General features: G+C 38.8%; 1 protein-coding gene across 3 annotated transcripts; it reads left to right on the plus strand.

Annotated features, from left to right (window-relative positions):
- The first annotated feature begins 6,823 nt into the window (after window positions 1–6,823).
- On the plus strand, window positions 6,824–21,102 carry LOC122886675 (cysteine-rich secretory protein LCCL domain-containing 1-like). 3 transcript variants are annotated; one of them, XM_044219156.1, is made up of 15 exons: window positions 6,824–7,099; window positions 7,909–8,219; window positions 13,273–13,391; window positions 14,141–14,273; window positions 14,724–14,839; window positions 15,836–15,936; window positions 16,290–16,457; window positions 16,571–16,631; window positions 16,884–16,950; window positions 17,114–17,241; window positions 17,397–17,440; window positions 17,552–17,624; window positions 17,967–18,036; window positions 18,650–18,783; window positions 19,115–21,102. In XM_044219156.1, exons 2-15 carry the CDS (start codon window positions 7,953–7,955, stop codon window positions 19,164–19,166), a joined length of 1,533 nt encoding a protein of 510 aa, XP_044075091.1. In that variant the 5' UTR covers window positions 6,824–7,099; window positions 7,909–7,952; the 3' UTR covers window positions 19,167–21,102. The 3 variants fall into 3 exon arrangements, with proteins under 3 accessions (XP_044075091.1, XP_044075090.1, XP_044075089.1); XM_044219155.1 differs by having other exon boundaries at window positions 6,825–7,069; window positions 17,111–17,241; XM_044219154.1 differs by having other exon boundaries at window positions 6,826–7,099; window positions 17,111–17,241.
- Window positions 21,103–21,636: the final 534 nt, after the last annotated feature.

The raw sequence follows: 21,636 nt of genomic DNA on the forward strand, positions 1-21,636 counted from the left end.
AGTAGTAGGATCATGACGTCAAGTCTGTAATTAATTATTATTTAGCTCTGTCTGCCAACATGTGACTGTCTGTGCCTGTATCTTGCTCTTATGTTTGATCTGTTCCTCATCTTGCCAAAGCAAATTGACATGCTGAGTAACTGGCTGAAAATTGCAAAAAAAAGACAAAAACTTTGACCAGACAGATAAAGCAGGTAAGCAATTTCCAGCAGACACATATGTCAGATAAGATGTGCAGATATTAAAGGTTTTATTCATACCTGTTCAAAATTTGTGCTTAAACTAAAAATAGAAAAAACATTCTGTATGGCTAGTACAGAGATAGCACACAACTTAACAGAAGTAGTGTTTTTATTACCTACCTGTTATTATTTTATTTCTTACATTTATTATATTAATTTATTTTATGTAATTTATTACTTTTAAATGTGGCAGGTAATTTAGACCTCAGCCCTGTGAGTTCTTTGACTATTTATCACAATTAATGTGCAGTATTTCGCTAAATTGTGTGATACAACAGCTGTTTTGTTATTATTTGAAAAGCTCTTAAAAACCCTACTGTACACTCCTGTCCAGCACCAAACAACAGACAGACAATGTTAACAACTAGCTGATGAAGAAAGTCAAACATCTAGCAGCACAAGTGTCAGATATTTTCTCAGTAGATGTTGGAGACCAAAATAGAGCTAAAAGGAGAGTAAATGTGTGACGTACATTCATGGTGGTCAGAAACAAGAGTCCAAATGAATGCTACTGTTACTATGTGTCTGCTGGATGTGTAAATAGGCAATTGTTTGCTAACATCAACAGCTATTGGGTGGATTGCCATGAAATTTGGTTATGACATTCTTGTTGACTAGACCATGTATCCTAACGACTTTGGTAATCCCCTCACTTTTTCTCTTGCACCACCATTGACATTTGTTGTTTTGAGTGATGTCTCAGAAATGATTGGCTGGATTGCCATGACATTCGGTACACATATTTATGACCCCCTTAGGATGAATTGAATATTTGACCACTTCCTTGATTTATGACCAAATACTTACAAAAGTGACATTCCCATCAGCTTCAGCTGTACTTTGTGTTTGGTGCTAATTAGCAAGATAAACTAAGATGATGAACATGGTAAACATTGTACTTCCATATCAGAATCAGAATCAGAAATACTTTATTGATCCCCGTAGGGAAACTCTTTGTTACAGTAGCTCGTCTTTACGTCAGTGCACACAGGAGAAAGTACTAGAAAAAATAAACACTATAAAACAGGTCAGAAATAAATTAAGTATCCTGTCGGTATAAGTATAAGATAAACTAAGTGTCAAGTACCAAGTGGGTTTACTGGTTGGTGATGAAAGTACAGTCTAAAATACAATGTAACTCCTTATGTAATAAATAATATTAATAAGCGGAGGTGCATGTACTGTCGAAGAGTAATTGAGGTATATAGTTTCAGTAGCAATAAATAAGAAAAAACTAACATGGGAAAACTAATATTGCACGGAGGTATTACACAGAATATTGCACAATTTATTAATTATGGCGGAGATGTAATGCTCAATGTCAATGCTCAATATCACTGTTGATTACAACTTAAACAAATAAATTAAAATGATGTAATGTCTTCTGGACCTTTATTCCACATGGAGAGGATGTCACTTTAGGATGACCATTTTGGTATGGAAATATATACACCAAAACATGCATACGTGTAATCCACGGCACAACTCTGAAAAGTATTTTAAGGGTTTTTGATGTCGGGGCCAGGCAGACCATTACTGGACAATGTATGGTTCATCTTCTCCCGACTTACAGGCTAAGACTGTGGTCAAGACTGTGAGGAGATGGACCAACGAAGCAAAGCTGGAATTACAGGCCTGCTTTGACTGCACTGATTGGAGTGGTTTTGAGGCTGCAGCTACAGACCTGGATGAACTCTCTTACATCAGCTTTTTGTGTGTGCTGACCAAAACCTTCTGCACATACAACAACAATAAACGCTGGTTTACAGAAAAACTCAGGCAGCTTCGTCAGGCCAAGGAGTCCAACAGAAGTGGGGACAGAATTCTGTACAACCAAGCCAAAAACACACTGACAAAGGAGATCAGAGTAGCAAAGAGAAGCTAAAAAACATCAGGGTCGTCAGCTGAAAACCTGTTTTTCAGCTGACGACCCTGCGTCAGTGTGGAGAGGCCTGCAGGACATCAGCAACTACATGAAACCATCCCCCCACACAGCGACTTGAATGTGTTACTGCAGGTTTGATAAACCACCATTCACACCCCTCACTCACCCCGACTAAGACATCAAATAACCATCTGCACCCCCCTGCACCCTCTGTGCTGACCAACTGGGCCACATCTTCAACAGATCACTGGAGCTGTGTGTAGTCCCCCCGAGAAACCCTCTATCACAGGATGAAATGACTACAGGCCCATCGCCGTGACATCTGTAGTCATGAAAGACTGGTGTTGAGCCACCTGAAGGACATCACAGAAAACAATAGTGCAATGGTGGAGAGTGGAGAAATATGCTGGAATAAATATAGAATGACTAATGTAACAGGTTGCTTTATATACATGACGTAGGTGGATATGTACAGAATATGCATGTACACATGTCAGTATACAGTATATACAGCAGCTTAGGTTTATATTTGACAGTAATATGTACATGTGTATCTGACACTATGTGACTGTTCATTAGAGTGATGGCCTGTGGGTGAAAACTGTTCCATCAGGTTGTTTTGGCGTGCAGTGCTCCGTAGCACCTACCAGAGGGAAGAAGTTGGAACAGGTTGTGCATAGGATGTGATTGGGTCTGCAGTGATGTTTCCTGCCCATTCCCTGACTCTGGATGTGTATAAGTCCTGAACGGTGGGCATGTCAGCACTGATGATTCTTTCTGCAGTCCTGACTGTCCGTTCCAGTCTGTTCCTGTCCTGTTTGGTGGCCGAGCCAAACCAGATAGTGATGGATGTGCAGAGAAAAGAATGGATTATTGCAGTGTAGAACTGGATCAGCAGCTCCTTAGGCAGGTTGAACTTCCTGAGCTGGTGCAGGAAGCACATCCTCTGCTGGGCCTTTTTGATTATTGTGTCGATGTTGGACACCCACTTTAGGTCCTGGGAGATTGTGGATCCCAGAAACCCGAAGGCTTCCACAGTAGACACAGTGCTGTTGAGTATGATGATGGGGGGCAGTGTTATGTGGCTCTTTCTGAAGTCCACTGTCACATCCACAGTTTTGAGTGTGTTTAGCTCCAGGTTGTTATGACCGCACATTCTTAGAAATAATGGTTTCAAAAGGGTTCTTCCTGATGGGCTAAGGTTACACCCAGAACCATCTGCTTTTGAAGAACCCATTTTTTTGAAGAAAGGATTCTTGAAGGATTCTTTGTAAGAATAAGGGTTCCATTAAGAATCCATTCCATTAAGAGCCCTCTTTGGAAGAAAGAGTTCTTCAAGGACTGTTGAAAGCATTGGTATTAAAAGATCCTCACCCTCAAATATCTGTGTGATCGTCCACATTTCCCATCATGCCTACCATGCTGTTTTATGTTCCAAAATGCAAATGTTATTTTTTGTTAGCGTTTGTAATGGGTCTGTTCAGAACATGGTGGTTTATGTTGGTAATCGTCATTTTTGCGCTGGTTTATAGTTTTAACCATTAGTGAGGTGGCTGTTACATTTCTTGACCTGAGCTGTATTTTATCATCTGATACTGTGTTTGAAAGTACTTGTCTTCTGTGTTGATTATTGTTAAATATAAAAAACACTCCAATCGGCCGTATCCACCTACGTCATGTTTATAAAGCAACCTGTTACATTAATCATTCTAGATTTATTCCAGCATGTTTGCACTCTCCACCATTGTACTATTGTATTCTTGTTTACAATTTACAGAAACAGTCTTTTCTACATATATCTCCTTTCACATATTTGTATGTACATAATAGCTAAATGTTTATGTTTACCTTTGTTCAGCTTTCTTATCCTTGCTTTTAGCTGTATTTCTATTTCTGTGTGAGTACAATGAGAGCAACAAAAAAACGCTGTCAAGTGTACACATACTTGGCCAATGAAGCAGACTCTGATTCTGAAAGTGGAAAGTGACCGTCTGCTCACAACCACTTCACAACCAAAAATGGAAACCTAATAGTCTATAGAAGGAGAAATTATCACATGCATATCTGTTTTCCAAAGATGTTCACACATGCCTTACAGTAAATTGTGTTTTTTATTTGATATTCATAATTTCAGTTTTCTGTGCATGTAGCAATTTTTGCCTTCTGACCAGGACCACTTTTGGCCTGTTGCACAACTTCACAGTCTGAGTGTTTTACAGGAAAGAGCAAAGGTGTAGCAACTCGAGTGTCTATGTTTGCACAAGCCTGTTATTTTCAATAATGCTTACCAGTGATAGGGGCATGTGGTCGAGCCCAGTTTGTATTCACTTTAAACAGCAACACTACAAATATTCAAAAAAGTTCAACATTTTGGGAAATATTTGCTTTCTTGAAGAGAGTTAGATGAGTTGTGGCTGTATGCTAAATATGAAGCTACAGCCAGCAGTTTATTAAATTAGCTTAGCATAAAGACTAGCATAGGGGAAACAGCTAGCCTGGCTCTGGCCAAAGGCAACAAAACAATTGACTGTAAGCCATCTAAAGTAATTATGTTACTTTTCCTTTAAAAAACACTGTAATAAGACATAGTACCTAAACTACTATGTGTTTTCTCCCCCCGTATGAATGCACATAGAGTGGATGTATGCTCTTTTTCTGAATCATTGGGGGGCTCTTGTATGTATCTTTCTTGTCTTTAACTCATTTAAGATGGCAAGGTGATGCAACTGGCTTGCATGGGTCAGCTTTAACATCACTGCTGAATGGATGCATACTTAAGGCTCAAGTTGTTTTTGACTGAAAGTCTCTTCTTTTTCCAAGAGGGGGCAGCAGATGCTTGTAGAGGAGATCAAACAAATATTGTGGCGTCATTATCAGTAATGTTGAAAAAAATCCTTGAATCATTCAATATAATCACCATGTTATCTGGCATTTAAATGCACACAGTAATCAATAATAATCAATTAAAACTTTTGACATTACCTGATTTTTAAGTGGAATAATGATTAAAACTAGTGACTGTCTGCGTATAAGGCTGTCCTGACAATTATTCATTATATACTCATTATTAATACCAATTTAGCAAATGTAAAACATACTGTATAAAATAATAATAATAATAAGTCTGGTAAGCTTAACACCCCTGCAGGCTGCTGTCATCAGCCTGAACCAGAAACACTGCTGAAGCTGTTTATGCACCTATGATGTCTACATTTAATAAGATGAAACTGTTTATTATTTTCAACCGATTGAAACAAATGTCATATTTGCAGACCTTTCTGTGTTTCAGTCATTGGGAAATCATTCATTTTATAGTAAGTAGAAACAAATCAGAATGTAGAACTAAGAGAGAACGAATTGGGGCCGAAAAGATTCTTTGATTGATCGATCAACAGAGAATTAATCGGCAACCATTTTGCTAATTGTGGATGTAAACCCATTCCTTTCATGTACAAACCAAAATGCGAAACATTCCCAATTCCCATGTTCTCACTTGAGAGGATTTTGTCATTTTGAAGACTTGATGAATTGGCATGGTAAGGAATAAGTGCTAATAGATGAGTTACTGTGAGAGCAGTTTAAGTATTACTATTCACTCTTGTATTTCTTCCTCTTCTGCCTGAGCAGACTGTTTGCATTATGCTGTGGCTTGTTTCATACATGTTCATTCCTTTTTATTAGTTTTAATTTGTGTTATAGATTTCCCTTCATTTTGCTTTGCCTTTGTACCTGGATGACAATTTAAAAGAAACAGTCTTCTTTGTGCTGATGGATAGTCAGAACAGAGCATTTTGAAGTTGAGGAAGCAGAGTAAGAGAGGGGAGAGAGAGCATACACACACACACACACACACACACACACACACACACACACACACACACACGCACACAACACACACATACAGCTCACAAACCTTCACAAATGTTCTAGTGTGTGTAACGGCAGATGAATCAGTGCTTTGTGGTCGTGTCGCAAGGGAATACTGGCCACCCTGCTGGCTGCTGCTGCTGCTGCCATTCTCACACACAGCAATAAAATGTGATGTGATCTCAGACAAGTTCAGCCCTCAAGAAAAGGAATACACTACTCACAGATGCTCATGAATAGGATGTTTGATGCATTTGTGCAAATAATTCTTACTATTTTCTTACTATTCTTACTATTTTTTATGCAACGACACTGTACCATATGACTGCAAACTGTGGTCCTGTAGAATACATACAGGGACACCATAAGAGATGGCTATACTAGTGATACAATATGAGACAAAAGGAAATGTCATAATTGCAAATTCACCTCTTAACCCATTCTAATTGTGTTTTTTCATATGGGGGACTTATATGGCCTCATAGTTCCATGGACACACTGTATTTTAAGACTGTAGCCTATTTTTCAGCTAGTTTTGACCTTGTCTTCCTGTCAAACAAAAAACCTGGAAAAAGCTAAATGTGCAATATTTATAACACGAGTGGGCTGCTCTCGTAGCTCATAAGTTTACCTTCACGTCACTTCTAGTGCGATCAGGTGCCTCCTCAAATAGATCAATCTGGAGTTCCAACAGATCCCTGCCGGCCCGTGTGTGTGTGTGTGTGTGTGCGCGTGTACGTGTGTTTGTGTGTGTTAGGTAGGGGTGCGGTAAGGGGGGAGCAAGAGGGTTTGTGGAGGCGTGGCCCTCTGCGTTGCGCGTTGCTAAGAGCAAATTTGGCATATAAACGCAAAATGAGCAGTGGTCCCATGCAGCCAGTAGCGCACTGAGCGACCTGAGGAATTCAACAGGTACCTAGACATTTCTGAGCTCTCTGTCTTCCAGCGTGGATGTACAGTCTGAAAGAGAAACGTCTGCCTGCACTCATTTTGTGTGATGGATGGAATTAAAGGCTCGGATTGGAAAATCGTCACTCTGCAATAATCTCAAGGCGTTTTGGAATATTGCACCTGGGAGGTATTTTGATCAGTTTAATCGAATTTAAAGGTAAACTTGTACTATACATTACAGCCAAATAAATATTACTATAACATTATTTAGGACCTGTGTGTGTGTGTGTGTGTTTCTTACTCACAAGTGAGTTTATAGCAACCTTATGTCACTTTTTATCTTAAAAGTATTCCTATGGTATCACTAGAATAATTTCACAGTATTACTATTATGGAACTTGGTGAACTTATTGGAAATAGTGTGTAATAATATGACTGGAGTGTTTTAATTATTGAAGGGGTCATTAAAAGAAAAGTCAAGTGCCTGGTATAATTATGTAATATTTGTTTTTGTAACACAAATTAAAATGCTGTGAGCCTCCCTCCCTAACATGTTGTTAGCTCATGTCGCACAGTAACTCACGCATGCGCACTAAATCTCCTACTCTGTACCATAAAGTGTGAAAAGTCAGTTTACACTGCACCTACTGTGTGTAGTGATGCAGTGACCTGCGGATGCACTGCTGAAAGCTGCATTAGCCTTACTGTTTGAAGTGTAGTCCCCCTATAGTTACAGCATTATTAAACAGAGACAGAGGATAGATTCAAGGTGCCTTTGGGCTGTAGTATAGGTAAGTAGGGAGAAAATGAATATGTATACTGATGTAAATGCTAATGTGCAGAGTTCATGTTCTTGTTTTATCTTTAAAAAGTACCAAACAATGAGCTAACAATAAGGTGTGCATTGGTGCACATATTAAACAGCTTCGTGCAAACTTTGTTCTCATGTGCAGAAAGTAAACAGTCTGAATTAATAAAGCTGAAATTCAAACTCAAGCTATTCTACATGCACTCTGTGTTTTTCAGACAACAAAAAGTATTCTTCATTCAGCAGCAGTATTTGCCCCGACATGAAGATGTCTTTTCCTTTCATGAGCTGGGTTAGAGTGGCGAGCTTGTTCCTGTGTTTGACCCAGACCGTCCTGGCCATGGTCCTCACCAACTCCACACGACTCGAGTCCATCCTGGACAAGTACAGGGACAGGGATGAGGAGTGGTGGAGGGCCAAGTCAAGAGGCAAGAGGGCCATCAGCGAGGGAGACATGCACCTCATCCTGGACTTGCACAACAAGCTGCGGGGTCAGGTCTACCCTCCTGCCTCCAACATGGAGTACATGGTAAGTGCTGAGGACACAGCTGTCTGTCATATAGGTAAATCTTATCACACTGGAATACATCTTATCATTCAAAAGAATTCAACCCTGCATGCATTTCTGTTATTTGAATTAATAAACAGTACCAGTATTAGTTACAGAGTTAGAAAGTTAGAAATAAAGAGTCAGAATTAAATTCCTGGAGAGTTAAACTGATGCAAAATCGGTTCATTTGGATTGCTAAACCCCATCCAATCATACTTTAGCAACTGTAACTAGGCGTGGCAGGCCTGTCAAGCTGTGGATTTCTAAATGCTGAAACGGTGTGCATGCGACTCTAAGCAATACGGCGCATTTTAAGAGTTTTGAGAGTGGTGTCTTTTTTTAGACTTTCAGGCAAACCAAAAACACACAAGCAAAAATATAACGTTAAGGAATAGATTGAACAGTGTGTTTTCTGCTCTATGGTAAACCGCAATCATTAGCATGTAACTAACTAGCTTACTATCTTTAGTAACCCAATGTTTCTTCCGAGGCCAACTCAGTTATATTATTATATGTATTATTATAATATTATATATTTCTACAGTATGTTTGCGGGGCTACAGCTAAGAAAAATCCCCGTTCATGACTAGCACACCCACTGTGTTGCATTTCCTCACTGTGTGGAAGCTGGTCCTGGATGCTGTTGAAGTTTAGAGCTCTGTCCTGCTCGTCTATGGCGATATGTTCGCCCAACACATTGGTTAGTCCACACCCTAAAAGTCTTTTCTCTTGAAACGCAAAAAGTGGAAACATACTGTTTGAAAATACGGACAAGTATGTAAGCTTAGCATCCACACAGGGTTATGTTAAAGCAGTCTGATCTTCCCTTTTTCCTTATCATACTTCAAATACTAGGACTTATTAGCTGTACACTGCAATACAAGAACAATGCTGTTTCTTTGTTTCCGTGTTTTCTACATAGATCATCATCTGGTGAGGATGCTGATTTTTGCCTGGGACATGTTATCTTAGCACGATATTATATATGTAGCAATCAAGCACATATTTAAGACCATTTTACAAGATTCTTGTTTTTAATGAGTCTGCAAACATTAAAAAGTCAGCCAGAGACAATGGTTAGCTTGCTTAGCTAGCTAGCTGATAAAATCTGCCAGCTTGTGTTGTGTGTGTTTTTCATCCATGAGGTGAACATAAAAACATAAATCAGGATGAATAATCTGGATCAGTGTGTTTGTGCCCCTGGTCAATATCTAAAGAATCTTGCCAAATCAGGGAGGATTGACACTAAACACGTGTTTTTCTCAGGGGAAAGCACTTTCCTGACTCTGCCAGTGCAGCTCTGTCAGCTAAAGACAGCGGAGTAGGGAAGGAAAGACAGAAAGAACAAGATCTGCAAGCCAAAGCCACCATCTGGATAGCTCTAGCTCCTGCCTCCTGCTTGCCCGCCCTCGCTGACCCTGGCACATATCCAGCTTTCACCCCCGCAGTGTTGTCCCGCCCTCTACCTCAACCATCCTGCCCTCCCTCCCTCCCTCCCTCCCTTCCTGCCATGCATCTCCTTACTCTATCACTGCATTTCTCCTCCTTCTGACTCTTTCTCCCTGCCTTGCTCTTTTGCCTTCTTGCTCTTCAGCCTCACACGCTTTCCCTCAGGCTTTTCTTCACCCTCCTCCACTTCCACTCTTTCCCTTCGCCTCCTCTCTCCCCATCCATCGCAGCTCACTCAAACCCTGGCCAAGGCCGATGTTATCTTTCATTTGATCCTCCACGCATCTCATTTTGGGTGCCACAGCGGTGAATCTATTTCAAACATGTCGAGCCTCGCCGTTTGAAGTGCGGGGCACGGTAGTGTAAATGTATGTTATGTACACTAATCCAGTGTTTCTTAAGCAAGGGATACTATTACTGATGATAATGATGTGGTAAGGCTGGGAACTGATGAGGGCCATGTATTTGGTTTTCAGATTGCAGGACTTGGAGGCCTAAGGGACTGCACTTTTACTGCAGCTTTGACTCCTAAATTTCATACAAAAGCCATTCAGCAAATGTCTTTAAAGGACTGTTACGTCCGTTAATCTAAAGCACGTCACTTCTTGCCCAGCAGATTTTTGGGAGAAACAGAGACCTCTTTAAAGGTTCCCATAATGACAACCACTTTCTATACTGTAGGTTGAATTACATGCATTTACTTTAAGCATTTTGCATACTTTGAATTCCGAAAGCAAAGGATGGCTTCTTGTTTTCTTCCTCAATATTTTTCTTTTGCAAAGAGCTACCTTGAGCATTCACCCTAAAGCTACTGCTGTAAGACTGCACATCGTGCACTTAGCTCTGTAGCAGAGGTGGTCCTGGCAGATGGCTGGAAACAGCTCTGTATTTTGGGAACTTAATGCTCTTTGGAATGCAAAAGGAGATTGGTAGTTGTTACTGTGACCTTTCTCCAAAGGCTGGTGAGCAGTCCATCTTCCTCTCTGCTGGATAATTGAGGGTGAAGAATAACAAGAACATGGAGAGAATAATGAGCTGGCAGAGATTATCAGCTGTAGATTGTTTGCAGTGTAAGCTTCAGGCTGAAATCGAATTTCATTAACCTGTAAAAGTAGTGATACATGTACAGGTGGTAGTACTACCTCATAATTAGGGTTAAGGGTTCAGTATGCTTCAAACAAACGAGGTTTGATGAAGTGTTGTCCAAACGTATCTAAAGGCAAAAGTGTTTTTACCTGTTCCAAACAGCCACACTCAAAGGTGGGGTGAAAACTCTCATAGAGAGGGGCTAGAGATGATAAAGTGGACAATGGGGATAAAGACGCACACTTCCTCAAAGCCATTCATGGTGTTGCACTCGGTTATACACATGAAACCTGACTCGAATTCAATGCCTGCATACTTTCTCACCTCCACACACCTGGCCATTTCCTGCGTAAAGTGGAAGTGCTTGTTGATTTGTTGATTTCAGGTTACAGAAACTGCCAGACGCAGCTCCCCCTAATTTTGGAAAGGTGTTAAGGAGGGGAAATTCAGATGTTGTTTGACAACCCAGCATACAGACTCCTTCGGTAATTGAAACAAGTTCGGTTTGAAGGAATCAAAATTTTGTTCCAAACATGACTCTTGACTCTCATGACTCTCATGACTCTGTATAAAAATGTCACATGACCTTTCCAAAAACGACCTACATGAGATTTTTCTGAGCTACCCCTATTGTTAAGGTTTGGTTTGGGTTAACAAAATAAAACTTCTTGGTTAGATTGTCTTTGGTAAGATTGTCTTCATAGTTTAAAGAAACCAACATTGACTTTTGGGTCAAGACTGAAGATGAACTACAGTCTCCAGTGTCAGTAAAATGCTAGTCGTCTGGCAAAAAAGTGAAACCTGGATATTTTTGCCACAATGAAATGTGACAAATGTCATCAGGCAACACATGTACTGTTTCTCTCTCAAAATAATTGAGACGGAGGATGAACAACTTTGCCATGATACTCCACATAGTATTACAAACTGCTGTGCAGTTTTTGATGTCTGGGAAGCCTTCAGCTTAATGGATTTTACTCAAACCTGCCTTCCTAGATCATATTGCATTGTACGTCTTGATGGTACTTGTAATAACGAATTCAAGCATGTGCTTCCTCTTGTGGCTGTTTTGGGTTTTTGAAAAAATTACCTTCAATGTCATTTTTCTGGTGAGGACAGTCTCCGCTTTCCATAGCCTAATTAATGGTAGCAGAATTTCATGCAATCTTATAACTAAAGTTAAATAAAGATAAAATCACCAAAATTGGAATGATAAGAATTCTACTTAACAACTACAATACCATGTAATGATCATGGAAGAATACAGTATCACATAGCAACCATGCAGGAGCTTAGAGCAGAAACTCACCTCAGTGTTGGTATCTCAGCCACAGCTGGATTGTGGCCAAAGAAGTCAATAGTCAAAATATCACTTCTCCAATCAGGCCTGAACAGTAAGCAGCACCACAGTGAATGGGCAACAGTGTGCACAGTGTGTTAGCCTCACCACACATATGGAACACATTATGGTGGTCAATCAAAGCAGTTACAACTCCACACTAAAGCATTATCCTATTAGCTTTTGACGTGTGATAGCAACCAGTAACAAACAGTATGCCAACAGTCAAACACACTGCACCTATTCTTCTCTCCCCCCCAACAAAGTCAACAGTAAATTAACTTTGCAGCAGCATTTGAATTGCTTAATCCTATACCCACGGTCTCCTTTCCTGCTTTGTTGAAAACAAGAGGTATGTGAATAGTTTTCAGGTATTTTGACTTCAGTTGAGTTTAATTTTGTTGTTACAGTAAAGCTCAAGCCCCCAAACAGAGACTCTCTGTTTTGGTAGCTTCTTTTGTCAGCTTTTTCTCTCTCAGCTTGTTTTATGAGATCAAAACTGACTGGAAACAAGCTATGAAACAACCACATTGAATAGTAGCACAAAGCTGCAAGTTGATGTGGTAGTGGTGATACCTCTCTGTTTCCCTTCTCTCTCACATATGTGTCTGTGTGTGAGAGAGTGAATGTGTGTGTGAGAGGCCTTGTTTTGACTATACTGTGTTAAAATTGTGAGGGGCATGCGTACAGCCACTGTTAAACAGGTTCATCTTTCAGGTACACTTTGCCACAAGTATGTAAGGTTACTTTCAAATTAGTTTCAGTGGAATTTATAGTAGTTTAGACTCCAAGAGGATGATGAGATGTCTCAAAAATGTAATGAGTAGCAATTAAAGCCACAACTATGGTAATTGACCACTTAGCCCACTTAAATCATGAGGGTGCTCCAGAGTGGAGTTTCAAGTCTGCAAACATCTGTCCGGAGGCAGAGCTGCTCTGGACTCAGAAAAAAACTCATTGAGTTTAACCTGGAGCCCAAGAGAAAACTATTACCAAACCTAATGCTGTAGCTGCCAGCTGAAAAAAATATTAGCTACTTATCCTAGCTGACCTTCAGAGTTGACCTTCTAAGTTAATCTTTCCAGAGGCAAATCACTTTTTAACCGAGAACCTGTGCGTTGTTCTATTTGTGCGTTTGTGTGTGTGTGTGCTCTCCAGGTATGGGATTATGAGTTAGAGAGGAGCGCAGAGCACTGGGCACATACATGCCGATGGGAACATGGACCGAGCCACATGTTGACACAAATAGGCCAAAACCTTGGAGCGCACTGGGGCAGGTGTGTATGTACAAAGAAGCGGAAGGAAGTGTGTCAGTTAAATTATGTTTTAAACAATAGTATTATGATAAGAATAATAGTGTTTTCTTACAATATGCACCATCCTTTTCCACATCAGTGTTAATACCAAATGAATTTTAACCACAAACAAACCTGCCTTTTGTTAAGAAGAGTTGTGAGGTTTGGAAACAATGTTGTTCTTTGTTAAATGTAATGTATTCATAGTCTTTTGTGTACCATAGAAGCTGCTCTAATCAATACTTTTAGAACTGTGAAAAGGTCTAATTAAAATTGTGTGTGTGTTCTGATTATACTTGCAATAGCAGGAAAAACACAGGTGTAATTAATAACATTATAGATGGATGTGTTCTATTAAATGCCCCATTAAGCCGTGTCAGTCAGCGAGCATGCACAATACCAGGAGCCTGGAAATGGCTCATCTAAATTGATTTTGGCCATCCTTAATGTTACAAATTACAACTGTGCTTTTCCGGCTATGACGTGTTAAAATGTCTGCTGTGAAAAAGGTCTATTAAAAAGGGAAGACTTTTTGCCTTTATTGTTCCATGGTAAGTTTTTTATTGTTTTCCTCTGGAACAGCCTCAGGTGTGAAGTATGTCAACAAGGTAGTTTAGTTGCTAGATATTACCAACAAATTAGATGAGATTGCATTTATAGACATGTATTTGTCACATAGTTTTATGGTGAAATAATGAAAGGATACTGTAACACCTTTTCTGTGACTTTAGGGACCGCCCCCCTACCTACCATGTCCAGGCCTGGTATGATGAGGTGAGGTACTACAGCTATCCCTACTCCCAGGAGTGTAACCCACACTGCCCATTCAGATGTTCAGGACCAGTTTGTACTCACTACACTCAAGTAAGGGCTTTTTTATTGCCATGTCTTAATGGGTTAACAATGCCTTGGGAACATTTTAGGATTTTACTAAAAAAGAAAATCGATATTAATTTGTGATATTTGTGTTATTTAAAATCTATTATGGAATGGTAATGGTCCTGCATACCCACACAGGTGTTTTTAGTTATTCTGAGATCCAATCGACTAAAATTAGTAAAAACACTTGTGTGGATGTACTGAGGGTATTTTTCTGTGAATAAATTAGTTCCTTTCTTTATCAAGTCAGTTTGATAAAAACAAGGCCTATCTTCCTGGTGTTACTGTGAATGTACCGAAATCATGTAAAATCATGCTGTACTGCAGATGGTACAAAACTAACACTTGATGACTGCTGCCTTTTGAAAATTCAACTCCAAAAAATGTGAGATGACCACTGAATACTTTACTTTGTGTGTGTATTTCAATTTTCAGTTGGTGTGGGCGACTAGCAATCGTATTGGCTGTGCTATCAATGTGTGTTACAACATGAACGTGTGGGGAATGATCTGGGCTAAAGCTGTCTATCTGGTCTGCAACTACTCTCCACCGTACGTTTTTGCTTGTTTTAATACCATGTGATACAACTTCCTCAAAATAACAGAGATCATAACTACAGATAACTGTAGTTATCTCAGAATCGGTTGTTTTTTACTTTGGTGTTTTGCAAAGATTCAAACCAAAACAAGAGATACAAACAAGATATGAACAGTACTTAAAGGGGAACTCACTTATTTTACACATAAGAGTCTGTTTACAGGTCTTTGGGAATTCTACTGCATATGTGAAAAAAGTTGTGTAAAGACTTGTGCGGTTCCAGGGGGAGCTGTGTGAAGTCTGATGAACTGCCTCAAATGATGTCACTTGAGTGAGCGTTGGTTGGGGCTGAAGACTACAAGTTTGAAAATGAAAAAAAATCTGGGAGTGTGGAGTTAGAAACAAGTGAGCTTACCAGACCTCTGTAGCCTGCTTCTTATCTCCACTTGAGGCTAGTGGCTTGAGGCTAAATTAGCCACTACTAATATAACACACCCGAATCTCCGACTGAGCTGTTGGCAGTCAAGTTGCATTGTGGGTGATGTAGCCAGCAGGTTTTGACAAGGAAGAAGAATAGACGATATTCCTGGTTATGCTGCATCAATTTTGATCCTTATTTGAAACTGTACATATAAGTAGTCAGAGTAAAACAAAGTTATAAGAGTGCAATGCTAAATCGGTGGAGTACTCTTTTAAAATCATTAAATAATTTGCCAAGAAACACACACAAAGCTAATCAGGTACTTTGTGAGGTTTCTGCAGAAGGCTGTTTAAACCAAAGAATACACAATTTTGTCTTAGTAACACTGGTGCAGAGACATGCCATCAATGAATGTAGTATCACAAACATAATGAAATACTTTTCAGTAACAACAGGAACTTGCAGGCAATAATTTCCAGTAGTTTCATTCATGGATTTATTCATTGCAGTACAGTATATCAGATTGACTGCTAAAATCCTTGAATCCTTTTTAACTATGACAAACTCCCTGTCATATTTGTTTTTTCAGGGGCAACTGGTGGGGTCATGCGCCATACAAATATGGAACTCCCTGTTCTGCCTGTCCAGCTAGCTATGCTGGAGGCTGCAGGGACAATCTCTGCTACAAAGGTAGGTTTGGGACATAGTTGAATTTTTTTTTCATGTTTTATCTCCTTACATACCTTTGCACCTCCCCATAATTGTTGAAGTTATTAATACTTTTAAGGAGAGAAAAGAGTTCACAACATTAGGCTACACCATGGATATTTCCCCTCACTATCCTGCCTTGATTTCATCATGGCAAGATTGTTTTTTATGTGCCCAGTGTAGCATTTCCATATAAAAAATGATTGTCATATTCATTTTGAGACTATTACAACTTGTATCAATGTAAGAAACAAACAACAAAAAAAAGATTAACTAGATAAAGATTAACTGATCTAGTGAACAACACAATGACAATCTGGTGTGCATGTTTTCAGATGGGGGTGTTGACAGGCGTCCAGCTCCTGAGATTGAGGAGACCAACTACATTGAACCTGAACCGGAACCAGTAAGGGACAGGGAGCCCCAACCCAGGGCCCAGACACCAAACCCCTCGCCCAATGACAACCTAGAGAGAAACCAGGTTGTCAGCACCGAGCAGATGTGTAAGGAGTGCTCCCGCAATACGACACCTCTCTGAATGGTGCAGTTTTGAGAGTATACAGTATTACTATTATTAAAATGAGGGTGTGAAAAGCTCTTTGTTTTGTTATTTTAGGCCAACAGGTTGACTGTGAGACTAAGCTGAGAGATCAGTGCAAGGGAACGACCTGTAACAGGTAAATGCTAAGGAATATGGAGACGCTGCAACAGACGAATGTCAAATAATGTAATATGCAATTTCTGGTAAATGTTTGTACCAAGATGGGTAGGAATTATCTGGACAGTTCAGATAGCACTGGATAATTTATTATTTTCAGAAAAAAAACCCTATTGAATTATACTAATATTAGTACATTATTATGTGCTATATTAAAAGCAAAGCACTAGTGCCAAGATGTTGTTCACTTTACTGTTGTTCCTGTCCATAGATATGAGTGTCCACCTGGCTGCCTTGACAGCCCTGGAAAAGTAGTTGGGACTGGATATTATGACATGGTAAATTATCACCAATAACTGTTATGTATTTACTGTATTGTATGGTATACTGTACAATAAGCCCCTGTAATAATGCCTGGAAAGTAAGTTATAGAGTCTTTTGTTTTAGCTATTTTACGTTTTACCATGTTTACATTCATGTCATTGTCTTTTACTGCAGCAGTCCAGTGTGTGTGGAGCTGGGATACACTTTGGTGTTATTGACAATGACGGAGGATGGCTGGATGTAACCAGACTGGGCAGAAAACAACAATTCAGCAAGTCATACAAGAATGGTATTCAATCAGTTGGGTATGAATCAGTCTCTGTATTTAGTTTTCATGAAAAAGTGTTAGCTTAATTTAGTCTAGATATATATTTACTCCCTTTATGGGGACTGTTCGACTAATGATGCATGGCTATGCAGGACAGACCATAACTTCATGCAGTTTTCTTTAAATTGACAGTAAAAACAGGAGTGCAAATTCCTTCAAAGTAGAGTCGGTGCCTGGTAAGGAGCACACAATCATTTTTCACTTTTAAGGATACAGATACAGTAACATATTGTCTGTATACAGAAAGACTGTAGGGTCATTTTTTGCTGTGCCTTTTTTTCTCCCAGTCAAGGCAGTAACATGTGATACCAGCGTGGCAGTTTTCTGCCCTTTCAAGAAACCTCTACGACACTGTCCCAGGTAACATTCTGCTTTAAATTTAGTCACTTAGGACAACTGGAGCTTTCATGTAGACTGAAAACATCTCACTGTTTGAATGAAACCACAATGGGCTGAGCCAGTGAGCGACATTTGAAGTTATATCTTCACAAAGGTTACCTGCTTAACCATTTATAGTTTTCTTTATTTTCAATCCAACAACCTGTGGTTCTTTAACTCTGCCTAAATAGTTTTAACTCAACCAATGAGACTATTTCAGCCTCCAGATAGCTCTGCCTTTAAGACAGTTAGAACATACTGTAGTTCCAGTGTATGCACTAAAAATATCCTATGACTTAAAGGGAGCTCTGGCTTTTTCTTCAGGTTGTACTGTCCCAGGAACTGCCTACATGACAGTCGAGCCCGAGTCATTGGGACAAAATACTTCTCAGATGTGAGTTCTTGCATCAATGTCATAAATTACAGTCTTTCATTGTTTTTATTGTAAACAATAGACAGCAGACATTTGACTTATCATAGCTAGTAAAGCACAGGGGTAATTAACAACATAAATTATGGCTTGATTCCATTTAAATGTTCAAGTAAGCCATACCACCAATGCTGCATGCCAATGCCATACCAGTGAGCCAGCATGAATAATACCAGGACCCTGAAACATGGAAGATTATTATTGACACCGGTGTCTTTTGAGCTACAATATTTCAAAATGTCTGCTGTGAAAAGGTCTTTATTACTGCTTCAAGGAGCAAAATTGTGTGTTGGGACTCAACTTGTAATTGCAGCATTATACTTAAACACATACTGTATAAAAAGCCATTCCCAAAAAGGCATTATCTTCTCTGTCTCTATTATGTCATCACAAGTAGGGACCATTTGAATTTTGATGATTTTATGATAATCCTAAACGTTGGCAGCAGTCACCAACCAGACTCTGCATTTATTCACTAGAGCGCAAGACAGATTCTTCTTAGGATTTTGTTCTTAAATAAATGATTTGATGTAACACCATGTTTACACAAATTGGCCTGTTTTTTGTCTCTCTCCAGAAATCCAGTATCTGCCGAGCAGCCATTCATGCTGGAGTGATCCAGAATGAGTCAGGAGGGTACCTCGATGTGATGCCTGTGGACAAAAGGAAGCAGTACACTGGTAGTTACCAGAATGGCATCACCTCAGAGAGGTATGGTTAAAAAATATGAAGTACATATGTACAGTGTATATATAGAGAAAGAAATGTGCATGTATAAAAAATATACACTAGGCAAATTTAATTAATTTCAGATATAAAAACTGGGGAAAAATATACAGATTTTTAATTTATGTACATTTTATTGAATATCGAGTTGGACCTTGTTTTGAGTTCAAATTCTTATCTGCAATTACCTCAGTCAGTGTGATGAGCACATTTCAGTGACTACTCAATAAATAAAATACATCCTCACATCAAAACCATTTCTGTGAAACGTGTACATATACCACATCCATGTTCTCTCCCTGCTCTCCTCTTCCAGCCTACTGAACCCAACAGGTGGAAAAGCCTTCAGAGTGTTTGCAGTCATCTGAAAAACCACTCTCAAAGGACAGAGTACCATCAAACATGGGCACTTCACATCCAGCAAACCCACTCATTATCATCTTATAACCCGTAATTACATTCATTCCTGCAGTAAATAATTCAGCTTTTCAGTCTCTGACACTAAAACTGGAACATGACTTTACTCAAGACTTTCCCTCTAAGTTTGGTCATCAGTGTCCAATAATAGCTTAGCAAAGGATGTTTGTTGAATGATGATCTTAGATGTCTTTTGCCTTACGTCTTTTCTAAATTTCTACAGTTAACCTTAATAATCACATTGGGCTGCCATGCATCTTTTACTGACATGGTATCATGACATCATGTTTTTTAATACTTAAAGTTGATTACACACCACCAGATTCAGCACCACTCCAAATGCCTCCCACAATTTCAGAACGTGAAGGTTAAAATGTAACATCAGAGGTTTTATCTAAAACCTAGTAATTAAATATGTAGTATGCATCAGCTATATGTAGAGATACACAAGGTAAATAACGGGGCAGTCAGATACAGAATCTGTTCATACATCTTGTGGGACTATTATTTAGTCAGACCATTCATGCTGAAATTAGCTCCGTGGGCATTTGTTTCCCATTACACTTGCCCAATACACCGTCTTGCATATGCTATGGAGGACCAAACCAGACGTAAAAAATAGTAAAATTACAAATAACTTGATAACATTTGATGAATAACTATGGGGCAGATAAATAAATCCATGAATATGAATAAAGTAATCCCAACTGTAAATATACGTTTTACTTTCATCTCAGCAGATTGGCAATCAGCAGATTTTTTTTCTTTCTACAAGCAAGATTTATTTTTCTATCAGCAGAATTTATTATTTTACTTTAACAGGATTGTTTTCATGCATGTGACCTGATTTATTTTCCCTCTAGTATACAATCTAAGGAGGCTTCAAACCATCCCATATTCCTGCTTGGCCATCTATGTCATGACATCTATTTACACATCTAATCACTGCATCGATGTCAGAATCGTCAGTTTTCCATTTAACTGGTTCAAGATCATCTGGGCCAGTTTTTAAAACTATGGTTTCTATGCATTTTATAATAACACAGAATTTTATAATGACACAACAGCAATAACACTGAACCACCACTGTAATTAACATTTATTGGCATCAATTGTATTCTACTTCTACTGTAGAAAAGCTCTATATGCCCAATGCTATTGCCAGACTGAAGTTGCAATTGGACGATTCTGCAAAAGCCTGGATTATGTTCACTAACAACATTTAAATAAAAAAAAGTTAAATTCCATTATCAATGCATGGCAACTACAGTCTAGGTAAGGGAAAGATAAACTGGGTAAATAAACTGGTTAAAGTATGGTTACGGTTAGTCAATGGTTTGGTCATGGTTAGAGAACTATCAAGTTTACTGTTAAAAAAGCAAACATTCATAATCATCATAATCATCATAACGTAAATTTACCTATTAAGTCTGGTTTGGGCCTCCATATATCACTTAGGTAATATACAGTATAGCAACAATGCAGGCAATAAAATACAGATTGTATATTTTTGTATATAATAATGTTGTAAATACTATTGAACACTATGCTATGAAATGCTTGCTACAATGCTTGTTGGCTTTTTCATTTACATTTCTAACACATTGCCAGCCATACAAAGTTAAACAAGCAATAAGCAGTATATGCTGAAACAGATTCTGCATGCAAGACATATATTTGTCGCTCAAGCTTTTATTATTATAAAGTACAAATGCCACCATCATTTTAGTATATTCATATGTTTGTAAATATTGTGTATGTAACATATTGTTTTATTTTATGCTGCATTTCCCAGCTTTTGTTTATAGATTTATATAAATGGAACCTGGCTGGCCAGGTATGTGCATGGCAGAATTATAATTAAAATACTTGGAGATAAAATTAAAATCTCTTATATTTTTTTGTGTCCTTTCTCGTTGTATTAAAGAGTCAGATTAATTAAATCAATAAAATATATTAATGTCCCAGAAAATACTAAACCTACATTCTGCAAATCCCAAGTTACAGGCTTGACTCTGCTCCTCAGTTTACATTGTATTACATTACACTTGTTTTCAGTTTTTGCAGACTTATGGTTAAGTGAATCTGGGCATTAACATTTCAACGTCTCAAATTCAGCTGTGGATCTAACTTTCAAGTGAAATTTCTAGAAAACTGTGGGTGTTTCCAGGAACTGTGGGAAACACAGAGGAAGAGAAAACAGCTTGTTTCACATCCAGAGAGGAGGTCTTATCTACCAGTTGGCTTTGTAGGTTTCAAGTAAAGGGCAAAAAAGTTCAGTCAGTTCAGTCAAAACAGTAGATGTCATTACAGTTTACCAACTAAACTAAACACAAACTATTCACGTCCTGTCAATCCAACATAAGATTTAATTTTTGTTAATGCTATACCCAAAAGCCTAAAATAATACCACACAGTTCA

This window comes from Siniperca chuatsi, linkage group LG13 (assembly GCF_020085105.1).
Source record: "Siniperca chuatsi isolate FFG_IHB_CAS linkage group LG13, ASM2008510v1, whole genome shotgun sequence".
Lineage (NCBI taxonomy): Eukaryota > Metazoa > Chordata > Actinopteri > Centrarchiformes > Sinipercidae > Siniperca > Siniperca chuatsi.